Genomic DNA, 13,105 nt, shown 5'->3' on the forward strand with positions numbered 1-13,105 from the left:
AGGTGAGAGTAACTTAATAAGTTTTCTCATACCACAATACCAAAATTTTTAGTTTGTTTTACCCTTACGCCACTCTCACCTAGTGGTTATGTATTACAGTTTCTTCATCTGTTTAAAGCTCTCAACATCGTGTTTAGGGTCACTCTTTCCTCTTTCCAAAAAATGAAATGAAATGAAATGTATTAAGCACTGTATACGCAGTACTTTTCTGGGAGGGAATCGAACCCACAACCTTTGGATTGATAGAGCAGTTTGTCTTACCACTAGACCAATGAGCTGAGCAAGTCAGATGGCAATTGTTAGCAATAGATTTTGGGGATATGATTTTACTATAAAGACATGGATTAAACAATAAAACATGGTTCCATTTCCTGTAGAATTTTGCATCAAAGATGAAATAAAGTTTATAAAGGGAAAAATCAACCCAATTGTTTTCATGTTTTTGTCTTTTTCTAGTTGGTCTTACCTGGCCTTTATGGTTGAGTACATTAACATCTGCACCATGCTGGATTAATTCCCTGAGCACCAGATCATTCCCATTAAGGCATGCAACATGGAGTGGTGTGTTCCCATGGACATTCACTACATCAGCCTGAATGAGTCAAGGAACAAGACAATTTAGGTAAGTGTAGACAATCGTCAAGAATTGTTGCAATCAAAACAGCAAAACATTTTAAAGCAGCAATTTCTATGATTATTTTTTTTAATAATATCTTACAAGCCTATTCAAAAGGAAAATATCTGGGGTTTAATTTTTCAGGAAATTTTGTGGCAAAAATTTGTGGCACCCCAAACAAAGATATTGATTGGGAGACTGCCAACGAGCTGGATCGCTCAGTTGGTAGAGTGCTGGCACATTAATCTAGAGTCCGTAAGTTCAAGTCAAATTTTCTTTAAACTTGCCCAGTCGATTTCCCTTGTGGTTTACCAGGATTTATGAAAGTGATGACAATGACAAGTGAAAGTGGGTTTTGATACCCAAAGAAAAAAATTAAATTGTGACAAATAAAATAGTGGAATAAATGTTGGTAGTTTAGGCAAGATTCTTGATCCTTAAAAAAAGGGCAGACTCTTTCATCAACTACAAGAGCTGACCTGATATGCAGGCTTCTAAGCTAACTTCATAATAGTCTTAGTGATTTCAGAAAACACAAAATCAAAAAATAAATGGATTACACATGATGTCACATTCTCAACAATCCCCTCTGGCTTATGTTCGCCATCTTTGAATATATTTTGTTTAGCTTTCCATTACAAAACATCATTGTTAATAGATTTTGTTTGTACCTCAAAGATGGCTCATTAAAAGAGGATTGCGTGAAATTTGCGACGTTTTTGAAATCCACAAATAAAGTTGGAACGATATCTTGTCTGATGATGTGCAAAGTGTACATAAAAATGTGCAGATGATTTTAATGATGCATGTGCTTTTAAGCCCGCGGTGCAAAACATAAATTTTGACTCCTAGCAAAAGATCCCAAAGTTCCCAAAGTACCACCTCCGTGCATTTAGACCCAGGCCTCGAAGTAACCAGAGGCACCCACAGCACTTGCCCTTTGCAAAGTTCCATTACAAATTTTTATTTTTTTTATAAAAGTGCCCATTACCAGTCGAAAATGGCTTTGCCCCTTCAAGACCAAAGTTCAAGGCCTGCAAACCCACTAGAGGTGCGAAACATCAATTTTGACTCTTGGCAAATCCTAAAATAACCAAAATACCACCTCTGTGCAAACCATAATCAGTCTCATTGACAGAACCAGGTTGAAGGTTGAAGGCTACCGTACAACCATTATGAACGCTTGTCTACTTTTTGTTTAAGTCATTAAGACCGCTTCAAAAATATTAAAGGCAAAATATACCTTTGATTTTTTGAATTGATTGTTTGAATCCTATATAAATGTAGATGTACACGTAATGCTTCTTAGATTCCAATTTCAGAAATAATTACTTTGAAGTGAAGTGTTTCTCTGTAGGCTTCTAACCTAAGGTTTTTATTTCCATTTATTTTAAGAGTGATAACCAAACGTAAACCTTCCCTTTATGGGTGATCAGAGAACTTCTTGAAATGATTGGAATGGATGATTTGATTTTGATGTGCATCCTTAGACACCGATTACTTACAATTCGTTTAGTTTTAGACAGTTGACTGTGCACCAATCGGATCATAGTCTGGTATTAAATTAAATCACACACTTTGTTAAACTGAAAAGGGATTACTACACAGACATATATAAATGTTAGAATATGATGAGATTCGATGAAGAATGAAGAGGAAGGTGTTCTTTTAAATCTGTGTCAATGTTGAGTGCAGAAAGCAAGCAGCAAGTGCATAAAATGTCTGCCTCTACCTGTCGTTATGAAACTTTAAATTCACCTCACACAAATTTGTGCTTGACATTGGCTCCTACAGTTTGACCAAGTGTTAAATTTGTACAATGTAAGCAGCGAATACTGTAGATTTAACAAATCTTGAGCAAATCCATTATGTGTTCTGCCTGATTTTGTTTCATTCAGAATTAAGCCAAACAAGCTAGCCCAGGTATATCAGAGACCTTTAATCTGTAGAATAATGTAAGATTCTGTGGCATTCTAAGGAATTCTGTAGGAATTTGTGTGATTCTGTAGGATCATTCTGTAGGATTCTGAAGGATTTTGTAGGACTCTGTAGGATAATTCTGTTGAACTCTGTAGGATTACATGAGATTCTGTAGGAACAGGAGGCAAAAACTCAAACCATTGAAGGAATTGAACAACATAAAAATCTTTATAACTAACCTTAGCACCGAAATCAAGAAGCACTCTAACAACGCTGACCTGACCACTTGCAGCTGCTCCATGAAGCGGAGTGAAATGATTCCGATCTCTACACCCAATATCTGCATCATTCTCAAGAAGCGACTTGACAACATCAACATGACCTAACAAAAAGCACAAACAGGATGTTGATGATAATTTTTTTTAACAAAGCACTGTTTTTATAAACCTCGGTTTGCATTTGGCGTGTACTTGTCTTGAGTAAACTGTAAATATAATTGTTTACCCATGTAGGAAGCATAGTGAAGGGGACGTCGTTCTTTCTTGTCTTGAGCGTTAACAGTTCCTCCTTTGGATGCAAGAAGTTTCACCATCTAGAAAGGAAAAAAGGTTCAAACAATTTCTTATAAGTCAAAGAACAGTGTAATATTGAGACCTCTTCATTTTTTTGATGATTGAGCAGGACTCAACTTCATTCAGCAAATAAACAAAAAAACTTGCCTAAGCAATAAAATGTGTACAATACCAGTCAGAGGTCTCGTACAACACACAACATTTTAGCTGTTTACCTGTTTTGTGTTTGTGCGAAGCAAATTTGTTTCCTTTACAGTTACATGAAATTGTGCCCTTATACCCCATTTCATAGAGCTGCAAGAGTAGAAAATATCACTTATATAAATTTAACAGTGTTCTGCTAAGCAAAAAATTTGCAGAATACCAGTCACAAATGGTACACTTGGCACAGTACTTTGGTTGGTAACCTTATTCACTTAACTTTGTTTGCTAAGCTTTCTTTTTTGTGTGATGAAGCAGCTCTTTAAGCCAAGGTATCTGTAAGTTATATAATACCAAGGACCATTTCTCTTACATTAACATGACCATTGAATGCAGCATGATGTAAACTAGTCCTTCCAGCTCTATCCGTTACATTTACTGTACTGAGATGCATCATGAGTGTATCTGCAATCTCAATGGCGTTATTTGCTGCAGCTACATGCAGTGGTGTCTGCCAGTTCTTGTCACGAGCGTTGACGTCTGCGCTATGCTTCAACAGCATCTTTACTGTGCTCTGCAATGGAAAAGAAATAAAGTCAAGTAAGTTTTTTTTTTTTTTTTTTAGATAAATGATAACTTTTATGCTTGAAAGGAATATTTTCAGAGCTCAAAATTTACACTACACTGCATGCACTAGGCAAGTGATTTTTAGTACTTTAAGCCGCTCTACTAAACTGGGCACAGAACAGCATCTTATGATTACAAAGTCTCGGACCCAATTTCTTTAAGCTGCAAATGGTGCTTAGTAACCTAGCAAAAATGAGCAGGATCCCAGCCACAAATTGTGGAATGATATTTTGACTGGTAACCTTATTCTGGTAAGCAACAATTGTTGTGCATAGCTACTTTTTGTGTTTAAGCAGCTCATATGAAATAAGGCTCAGGGCCCAATTTCATAAAGCCTGTAAGCACAAAAATTTGCTTAGCATGAATTTTCTTCCTTGTCCAAATTTTTTTTTTTTTGATATTGCTTGATACTGGTATTAAAATGTTGTTTGCTAAATCCTGAAAATCACGTGGAAATTTGGTTGGTAAACCTGTTTTTATCAAGGAAAAAATTCATGCTAAGCAAATGTTTGCGCTTACAAGCTTTATGAAATAAGGCTGAGGTGTAAAGGTGACTTACCAGGCTCTTAGATGCTACAGCCCTGTGTAGAGGGGTTAACCATCTACTGTCCTTAGTGTTAACTCTTGCACCACTCTGTGCTAAGAAGTCAACAATCTCTGCTTCACCTCGGAAGGCTGCTGCGTGGATCGGAGTCCGACGCTCCATGTCCTAAAGTCAAAAGTACATTATTTGATTTGATTTGAAATGGTTTATTCACAATTAAAAATGTATTCGCAGCCAGAGGCTGAATTAAGAGGCCAGTTGCAGGTACAACCATGTGTAAAATCTCTTATGGAGGGAGTGTTGGCTCTGAAAAGAGCCGGTATGATCTTGACGTTTTGAAAAGTACAAACTTTACTCATCTTCAGGGAAATCGTCTTCCGAGTACACTATTTAAAATGTTGAGAACCCACCAGCTCTTTTCAGAGCCGACACTCCACCAAAATAGACTTTACACATGGTTGTACCTGCAATCTGCAAGTTTTCTATTTATAGTTAATTCTTTTAGTACATTGTGTAAGTGAGAACTTGTATTGATTTATGAACGAAAATGCTGGTGTGTCAAACCTGCAGGCAGAAAAGCTTTCAAATGTTGCTGAATAGTGTGAAAACAACCACATAGTTCAAAGGACAGAGAAGCTTTCAAATGTTACCGAATAGTGTGAAAATAACCACATAGTTCAAAGGACAGAGAAGCTTTCAAATGTTACCGAATAGTGTGAAAATAACCACATAGTTCAAAGGAAAGAGAAGCTTTCAAATGTTACCGAATAGTGTGGAAATAACCACATAGTTCAAAGGTTACCATAAGGTCAAGAATGTCAAGAATGTCTGATTTGCAAATAATAAAACTGTCATTTTAAATTTCTAGATTAAATGAAACCATTTCATCAAGCAGAAACACTTTTAGTTGTTATACACAGGGTTGAAAACATCCTTGGATTTGTATATTTTGATAAAAATTGTTTTATTTTATAATAACACATTGTTTTACTCATTTCCCAAAAACTACAGCACCCCAGTAATTAATATTTTAAAGCCATTGGAAACTTTCGGTACACAGTATTGTCCAAAGGCCCACACTTCGTGTATCACAACTTACAAATAATATAATAAACCTGTGAAAATTTAGGCTCAATCGGTCATCGGAGTCGGGAGAAAATAACGGGAAAACCCACCCTGGTTTCCACACGTTTCGCCGTGTCATGACATGTGTTTAAAATAAATCCGTAATTCTTGATGTCGAGAATTGATAATTGTTTTAATGTTTTCTCAAAAAATAAAGTATTTCACGGAATAATATTTCAAGAAAAAGTCTTTCACCATTACCTTCTGTAAACCCTGTAAGTTATTTGTAAATTTGTGAACTTTTTTTTTTTTCTGTTCCGAAAGTGTATAATGGCTTTAAGGGTAGCTTTCTGCCATCATTATCTTCAAACGTTGTAAGTTTAATGTAAATCTGTGGACATTGTGTTTTGTGTTACAAAGTTACCCTTTAATCCTTAAAGATGAAGATCTTGAACTTACCGTGCTGTTAACATCTTCATTCATATACACAAGACCTCGCACCTCATCCGCATCACCATAGAACACAGCTTGAACCAAGGGTGGCTGTCAGAAAGAAGAAAACAACACATTATTATTTAGTTAATAACTGATGTGAGTATACAGTGCTAACACACATCGGTGTATGGGTAACACCAAAATTAATATTCTTTATCCCCGATGCAAATTTAAAGGAACATGTTGCCTTGGATCGGACGAGTTGGTCAAAACAAAAGCGTTTGTAACCGTTTTTTATAAAATGCATATGGTTGGAAAGATGTTTTAAAAGTAGAATACAATGATCCACACAAGTTTGCCTCGAAATTGCGTGGTTTTCTTTCTACTGTGCGAACTAACATGGTCGGCCATTTATGGGAGTCAAAATTTTGACCCCCATAAATGGCCGACGTGTTAGTCGACGAGGTAAAAAGAAAACCACGCAATTTCGAGGCATGTTTGTGTGGATCGTTGTATTCTACTTTTACAACATCTTTCTACCCATATGCATTTTATAAAAAACGGTTACAAACGCTTTTCAAAGACCAACTCGACCGATCCAAGGCAACGTGTTCCTTTAACATCAATTACACTGTATACTTAGTACTTTCACGAGTTCTGTAGAGGAAAAAAAAATAATAATGCACCAAACGTTATCATCAGAATCTTGGAGGCTGCTATTTAGGGTCAATGTCCCTGTATGTTATCCAGCACCTAGAACATAATGAAGAATCTGTTTATGAACTGCAATGGCATGTTGTGGCTGAGTTGATAAGAACACCAGACTCAAGCTCCAAACGTAGCTCTACAAACCTTGAAGGGATTGCCTTCCCAACTTGCCCTGTGGGCTACTACAAAAGATGTGCAACCTACATTTTTTTAAAGTACTCAATAATTGTTCCCTTTCGGATGTGTAAATTAAGTATTTAAGATTGTAAAGTTATTTATGAAATGTGTGAGACTGTGAGTTACATGTTTTACTTGACCATTAACCTACATAATTATTATTATTAATACCAAAATACGCTAATGAGTACATGTTTAAAATGTGTGCTCTTAAAACCTCCTTGGGGCAACAAGTTAAATGCAGAGTTTGCTTGCCCAGAGTCAGGCTACTTTCCAAAAAGCTGTAAGCAAAACGTCTGTCATTGTACAATGCCTACATACACCTCAACACTTGTTATTCAGTGAGTGAACCCACCATTTCCCCTGTCAATGGATTCAATTTCACTTGGATGATCATTCAAGTAACTCAAGCTGAGCCAAATTTGTTGGCTTCAAGCCTTCAATCACCTGACAATGGATATAGTCTATACATAACCAGGCTGTTTCCCTTAGGAGGGTGTCTGGCCGGCCAGTAGTTTGTAACAAAAGGGGACACAACTGATTATAAAAGTAATAACAAAACAAAAGTAATTAGTTTACACGTATACAGTTTAAATTAAACATGGTGTGTACATGTATGCATGTAAAGATACTCCTGCTTTAATTTTTTTTAAAGCAGAACATATATCGATCTTCTTTTTGCTACATGTATTCTTTATAACTTTTTCTAAACAATTCTCTATAAAACATGTTTTCAACACTTGCTATTATTAAACTCTCCGTAATTCTTAGAAATACATTTTTGTATTAGTAGAAGAGTATCAATTTGTTTTTATAAATTAAATCCCAAAAGCAAATCCTGTTCATTTGATCACAACGAATACTTTTTCTGATGTATCGTCCTTTTTTTCCTTTTCCTTTTTACAACTTCCTGTTTAGTTTCCTCCAAGGATTATGTTGAAAGGATCTTCTTTTATATCCATTTTCTCAACTTCCTGTTGTTTTCTTGAAGACGTTTTCATCACCCAGCCTCAGACAGTCCTCCTTTTGACATCGCGTACATAGTAGATCGGTTACAATCACCACGTGATCGACGGTGAGACTCGTAGCAATCTCATGATTTCCTCTTAGACTAACTCTCAGGAAGAATGACTCATGTGTACAACGGGTCCAGTCTACAAAGCTCCCTACTCATTTGTAATGTACATTTATGCAATTCCCATGATAGTCTACCGGCTCCTTCATAATGTGCAGTTTTAAAACCTGCTAGTCTTGTTTCACCTTATTTGACCGACTCTTCAGGTTCAATTTAATGTCAGATTCATAATAATTGCGTTTGCGATAACACGCTGTACATGATGTGTATCTACTTGCTGGGTAGATTTAGTCTTGCTATTTTTGTTCCATTTTATATCAGCTTTATCACAAAACGAGACAAAATCCGGCCATTGAGTGTGATGGTAAAAATGCAATAAATTCAATGTGAAATCAGCATCATCAGTAGAATTTACAATGTACTATCGGAAGACAAAATGTCAAAGAGTCAAGACTTAACTTGGTATACACATGGAGGTAGAAATATTTCTACCTCAATGGTATACAGTTGTATCTCACCACTTTTTTCTCTGAACCATCACAGCTTCAAGATAAGAGTGATTGTCAACTGTTTGACGTGCCTTCAATTAATCATCAAATCACCAAATCATTTAAAATACACATTATAAACACAAAATTTCAAGTTTTATTTTACCACAAAAACTTAAATGCACATTTTTTTTTACCAAGTATTGAAGATTACTTACACAACGCCCCCTTGCAAGGTCAGCATTGAATAGCAGATCAGAGAAAACCACCGATGGGTCGACTGAAATAGTCAGTCTATCCGGAGCCAAGCTAGACAACTCAACATTAGTTATCATGATGACGATGATGAGCTTCCCAGTGACTCAAAAGGAATGACAGACTTTTCTGGTAGTTATTTCTTATTCTCAATTTGACGAGATGATGAGTGCTTACACCCCAAGACTTTATCGTAGAAACTTTAGATAGATGAACTTGTAGCGTAGTCAGATGAAGAAGCGAAACATCTTAAGTTACAACTTAAGAACGATTATACAGACTTTTCTTGTAGTTATTTCTTATTTTCAATGAGATAAGATGATGACACCCCAAGACTTAAACCTAGCAACTCCACATAGATATAGCGTAGTCAGATACAGTAGCGAAACATCTTATTGCAACATAAGAGCGATTCTAATTCTTTCAGACTATTTCTTCATGAAGTTTCCTCAGATCTGTTGTTCTTCAATGGTCACCCAGTTACTCAGAAGTCAATATGAGAATGTTTGACAAATCAAACTTTTAAGCCAACAATCCTAATGCATTCGGCAACACTTATATTGGTACCTCCACCACAAACGGCATTAGAAATGAGTCAAAGATTTTGTTAGTGCAGACTGTTCCTTCTCCTGCGAGGCTTGTCCAATAATTGCAGACCAAGGAGGTAGAAAAACCCAAACCCTGATCACACCAAGTCTAGACACTCTCTAGCAGGAAAGTGTTATAACTCTGTAGGAGGGATCCAATATGTAACTTCAGAAGATGAGATTAGATCCAAGCAGTAAGCTAGGAGTCATCGCATCACATCAAGAGATGAACTTTTCTGCGAACCTTTGATGTGGTAACTTAAGAATGGGCAGGTGCTTCAGTCCAATCACAGGTGCAGTTTATTAACTGGTAGCAAATTTCATAAAATGATAGAGTTTCCGCATCATATTTTACAAGTTAGTAATGTAACCGAGAACAAAAATGAATGTCAGCGACCGTCAATCAGAGCAGCAAGTCTGAACATCTTATCTTTGAAGCTTAAGATGCACCAATGGAAAAGTTCAACGTCATGTAAGAAAGTAGCTCAGATTCCAATGTAAAGAATGAACTAAACATGGCCATCAATTCGGAAACATCACACCACTAAATATGTTAAAGACTTGAGCAGCTGTCTGAAAACCCGTCTTGGTGGATTGATGTCACAATGAAAGTTGTCGAGATTTCTCAAGCGGCTGCTCCCCACTCCAGATAGAAGTTCACCTTTCCATAGACAGGACATTGTTATTAACTGTTTCTCAACAAGTGCAAACACCCGAGACTCCTACATTTACCAAATGGGGTAAATCTGTACAACTACAGTACCTTGCTTGATGGGTTTTCGAGTACCCTGGTAAGTTAGTTTTCAGCCAATGCATGGATGGTGGGTACAAAGTATCAATGGATATTTGGTTTGCAGAAACATTGTGTTTATCTACTTGCTGGGTAGATTGTGTTGTTTTGAGAACTTGACTTCATGTACCTTGCTACAATGAACTTCACTTAGTCACACCCTAAAATACAAATGGGAATGCCTTACTACATATCCTGAGGACAGAGTCACTGGTTATTTCAATGAGTATTTATCAACCAATGTTAAATGGACTGTACCACTGGTAATTGGAGGGTTGATAAAAAAACATTTATGTAGAGGACTGTGAGGGGTGAACAGGACAGAACCAGTTTTACTTTTAGGGGTATTTAACATACATTTCCAGGACTGAACCAATTAATTTCAGGGGTGTTATTCATGTAACAACTGAGGGTGGTACATGTACAATGTAAAAAAAGACTCAACTATTATTATGGGTTTCACAATAAAACAAGTGACGATCTGGATACCAAGACCCCATCTGCTGAATAGAACGATCCATTATTAAGCTCCTTGCCCAATAGTAAAAACAAAACAAAAAAACAAAAAAAACCTACAGTTAAAAAAGGAAATGCTTTCTAGTTTATAGTACTAATTTTTAAGTACACACACACACAGATGATATTTGTGTGTTGAGTAGGACAGAGTAGGACCAGAGAACAGCAACTAATAAAAATTTCTTTATTGTTATTTAATTGCTGACTTTTTAAACTACAGTGTATGACTGACAGTCAGATGACTGATCATGACTATAACAGCTAGGAAGTGACAATTTTGAGCAAGTGTTGGTGCTAACCTGTAGACAATTTGCCAATGAGATCATGCATGTATTGTTTGAAGCTTTGTTATTTATAGTTATCCTTAGATCATGCATGGTCTGTGTTTCACTCAAACGCATTTAGGCGATTGATTCACTAAAAGCAACAAAAAAAAGTGAACAGAAAAATATATCTCCATGTAATTAATCATTATTATTGATTGCCATTTTTAATTAACAAAACGATGTACAAGAATCGTAAAATCACTACTCTAGGAGATTTGTAAATTAAAACTTGCTGTGTGTAATGCCAGACACAGGCTTCACGGAGGCAACAAAGGTGAGTGCCCTTGATCCACGTCCCCTGGCCATTGCCTTAGTGCCCTTGAAACTCTCAAGTTAAAATTACAATTTCCCATAAAGGGTGCCCTTTACCAAGGAGAATCATAGACTATCATAGTTAGTATCTGCCATCTTGTTTCTTTTTCATTCAAGTAAATGTCACCAAACTGTAGCTTGCGGAGCATGTGGTACATTGTACATGAATGGTTAATAAAGAACACGGCACAACGTGGCTTAAACAAAGATAATAGGCTACACATAAAAACTGAAAATTGGTATACAACTACATTATACATTGTTTTTGCAGTTGTTTTACAGGATCAAAGTATCTGACCTAACACCAAATAACATGAAGAAATAACTCCATTTTCTTCCTGCATTGTACATGTATTGTCAATCTTGTTAAAAAAATAAGATTTGGAACTTTGCATGGTGAAGAAACTTTCAAGTGAGGTTTTTGGAGACACTTTATAATAAATCTTGTCATGAGCTATGATCGGTTTGCTGTGATTGTAAATTTATCCAGCTGAAGGACCAAAGAAATACCACAGTTGTTTTTATTATTATTATTTATTTGGCAATTCACTTAAAAAAAATAAAAAAATATAGAACTCTTAGGGCAGCTCATAAGAGATTTATGACATGTCTTTATGGAGATGGAGCTGGCTGTGGGATCCGGGATAAAATATAAAAGGGTTAAACCCTACCCTCTTCAAGTTTGCTCAAAAGAATTGGCCGATTAGGAAAGCAATGCAATTTATTTGTGGCCGTTTGAATGTCAGAGGTCAGGCGCATTTTGACTGAAATCAACAAGAAAGAGCATGCCATAGCCGTAGAGCTGAAATTTAAAAAATGAGCTCGACACGGAATGACCCATTAGTTTAATTATTCAAATTTCAAAATAAACAATTGTTGTGCAGTTAAATGTAAGTATGACAAACGAGCATAATAAAAGCAAAGATAAAATTAACCTTTTCTTCAAAACAAGTATTTCATAATCATACGACCGATATTAAATGACAAAATTTCCGAAAAAGAAGTACATCGCCCTGTTCCTGGCACAATTTGTACAATAAACATGACCTTATTGTTTGTTAATGGACTGTATTTACAAGTCAGTTTTTGGGGCGGTTGATCTAAATTTTAATGTTTGGATAGTTTGAATTTGATCATTACATTCATAATTTTGAATACAAATTTATACACGTTAAAGTTTACACTGTAGACAACTTGACTAATAGAATAAATTATTGTATAACTAAAATGTAGGCCATTCCATATCCATCCACGATGGATGGCAGAAGGAATGCCGAAGGAAGGGGGCCGTCAGGCGTCACCAAACAGTGTCAACATTTCCCCTTTGTTTTCAATAAATATAACTACATACTGTTTGTATATTTAGAATATTAATTAATACTTTGCTCTCGCATGTCTAGCTGTACTGTAGTCCCAACTGATTTGAAGAAAGGAACAAATCACTGATCAGCAGTTTCATCCCATCTCAAAATTAAAAACACTGAATTCTCAATCACTTTCTAAAATAAAACTAAAACTTTTGAATGTATCATCGATCAATCAATCAATCAATGGAACAGAGCGAGGAGAAACCCTTCCTTGCCTAGATCCTGATGTCTTGATGAAAGATAAATTTTTATTTTAGGCGTCTGTGACTGATTCTGATATTTATACTCCATTGATTTTCCATGTTATTCAACTGTGTTCAAAATACACGGAAAACTTGATCGACTGCCTTGTCTGTCAAAATTTGATCTAAAAACTACCACTCAAAACAATATATCTCACCTCGTGATCGAGCTGCTGGATCACCATGTCGGACAGAGAAAAGACACCTTGTGACATGAAAGACGATTCCTTTTTTATATCCTAATAAAAATAGTTTAAACCCGGCGAAAATTGATCAGATTTGGAGTTAACACACACAAAACACATGACATACAGAAAGTGCTGTGTAGAATTGAGCGCACCC

At 36.1% G+C, this 13,105-nt stretch overlaps 1 protein-coding gene across 7 annotated transcripts in view; it reads right to left on the reverse strand.

Annotated features, from left to right (window-relative positions):
• LOC139948852 (serine/threonine-protein phosphatase 6 regulatory ankyrin repeat subunit C-like) overlaps positions 1-13,082 on the reverse strand; it is a 31,176-nt gene extending 18,094 nt beyond the window's left edge. For all 7 annotated transcript variants that reach the window (XM_071947205.1, XM_071947202.1, XM_071947201.1 and 4 more), the window contains exons 1-7: positions 12,922-13,082; positions 5,945-6,028; positions 4,436-4,585; positions 3,623-3,823; positions 3,041-3,128; positions 2,776-2,918; positions 467-592 (exon numbers count right to left, since the gene is read on the reverse strand). In XM_071947205.1, the coding sequence (XP_071803306.1) occupies positions 467-592; positions 2,776-2,918; positions 3,041-3,128; positions 3,623-3,823; positions 4,436-4,585; positions 5,945-6,028; positions 12,922-12,978 (849 nt within the window). In that variant the 5' untranslated portion in view covers positions 12,979-13,082. The remainder of the gene's footprint in view (positions 1-466; positions 593-2,775; positions 2,919-3,040; positions 3,129-3,622; positions 3,824-4,435; positions 4,586-5,944; positions 6,029-12,921) is intronic.
• Between the last annotated feature and the right edge of the window lie 23 nt (positions 13,083-13,105).

The sequence above is a fragment of the Asterias amurensis genome, chromosome 16 (assembly GCF_032118995.1).
Source record: "Asterias amurensis chromosome 16, ASM3211899v1".
Classification (NCBI taxonomy): Eukaryota; Metazoa; Echinodermata; class Asteroidea; order Forcipulatida; family Asteriidae; genus Asterias; species Asterias amurensis.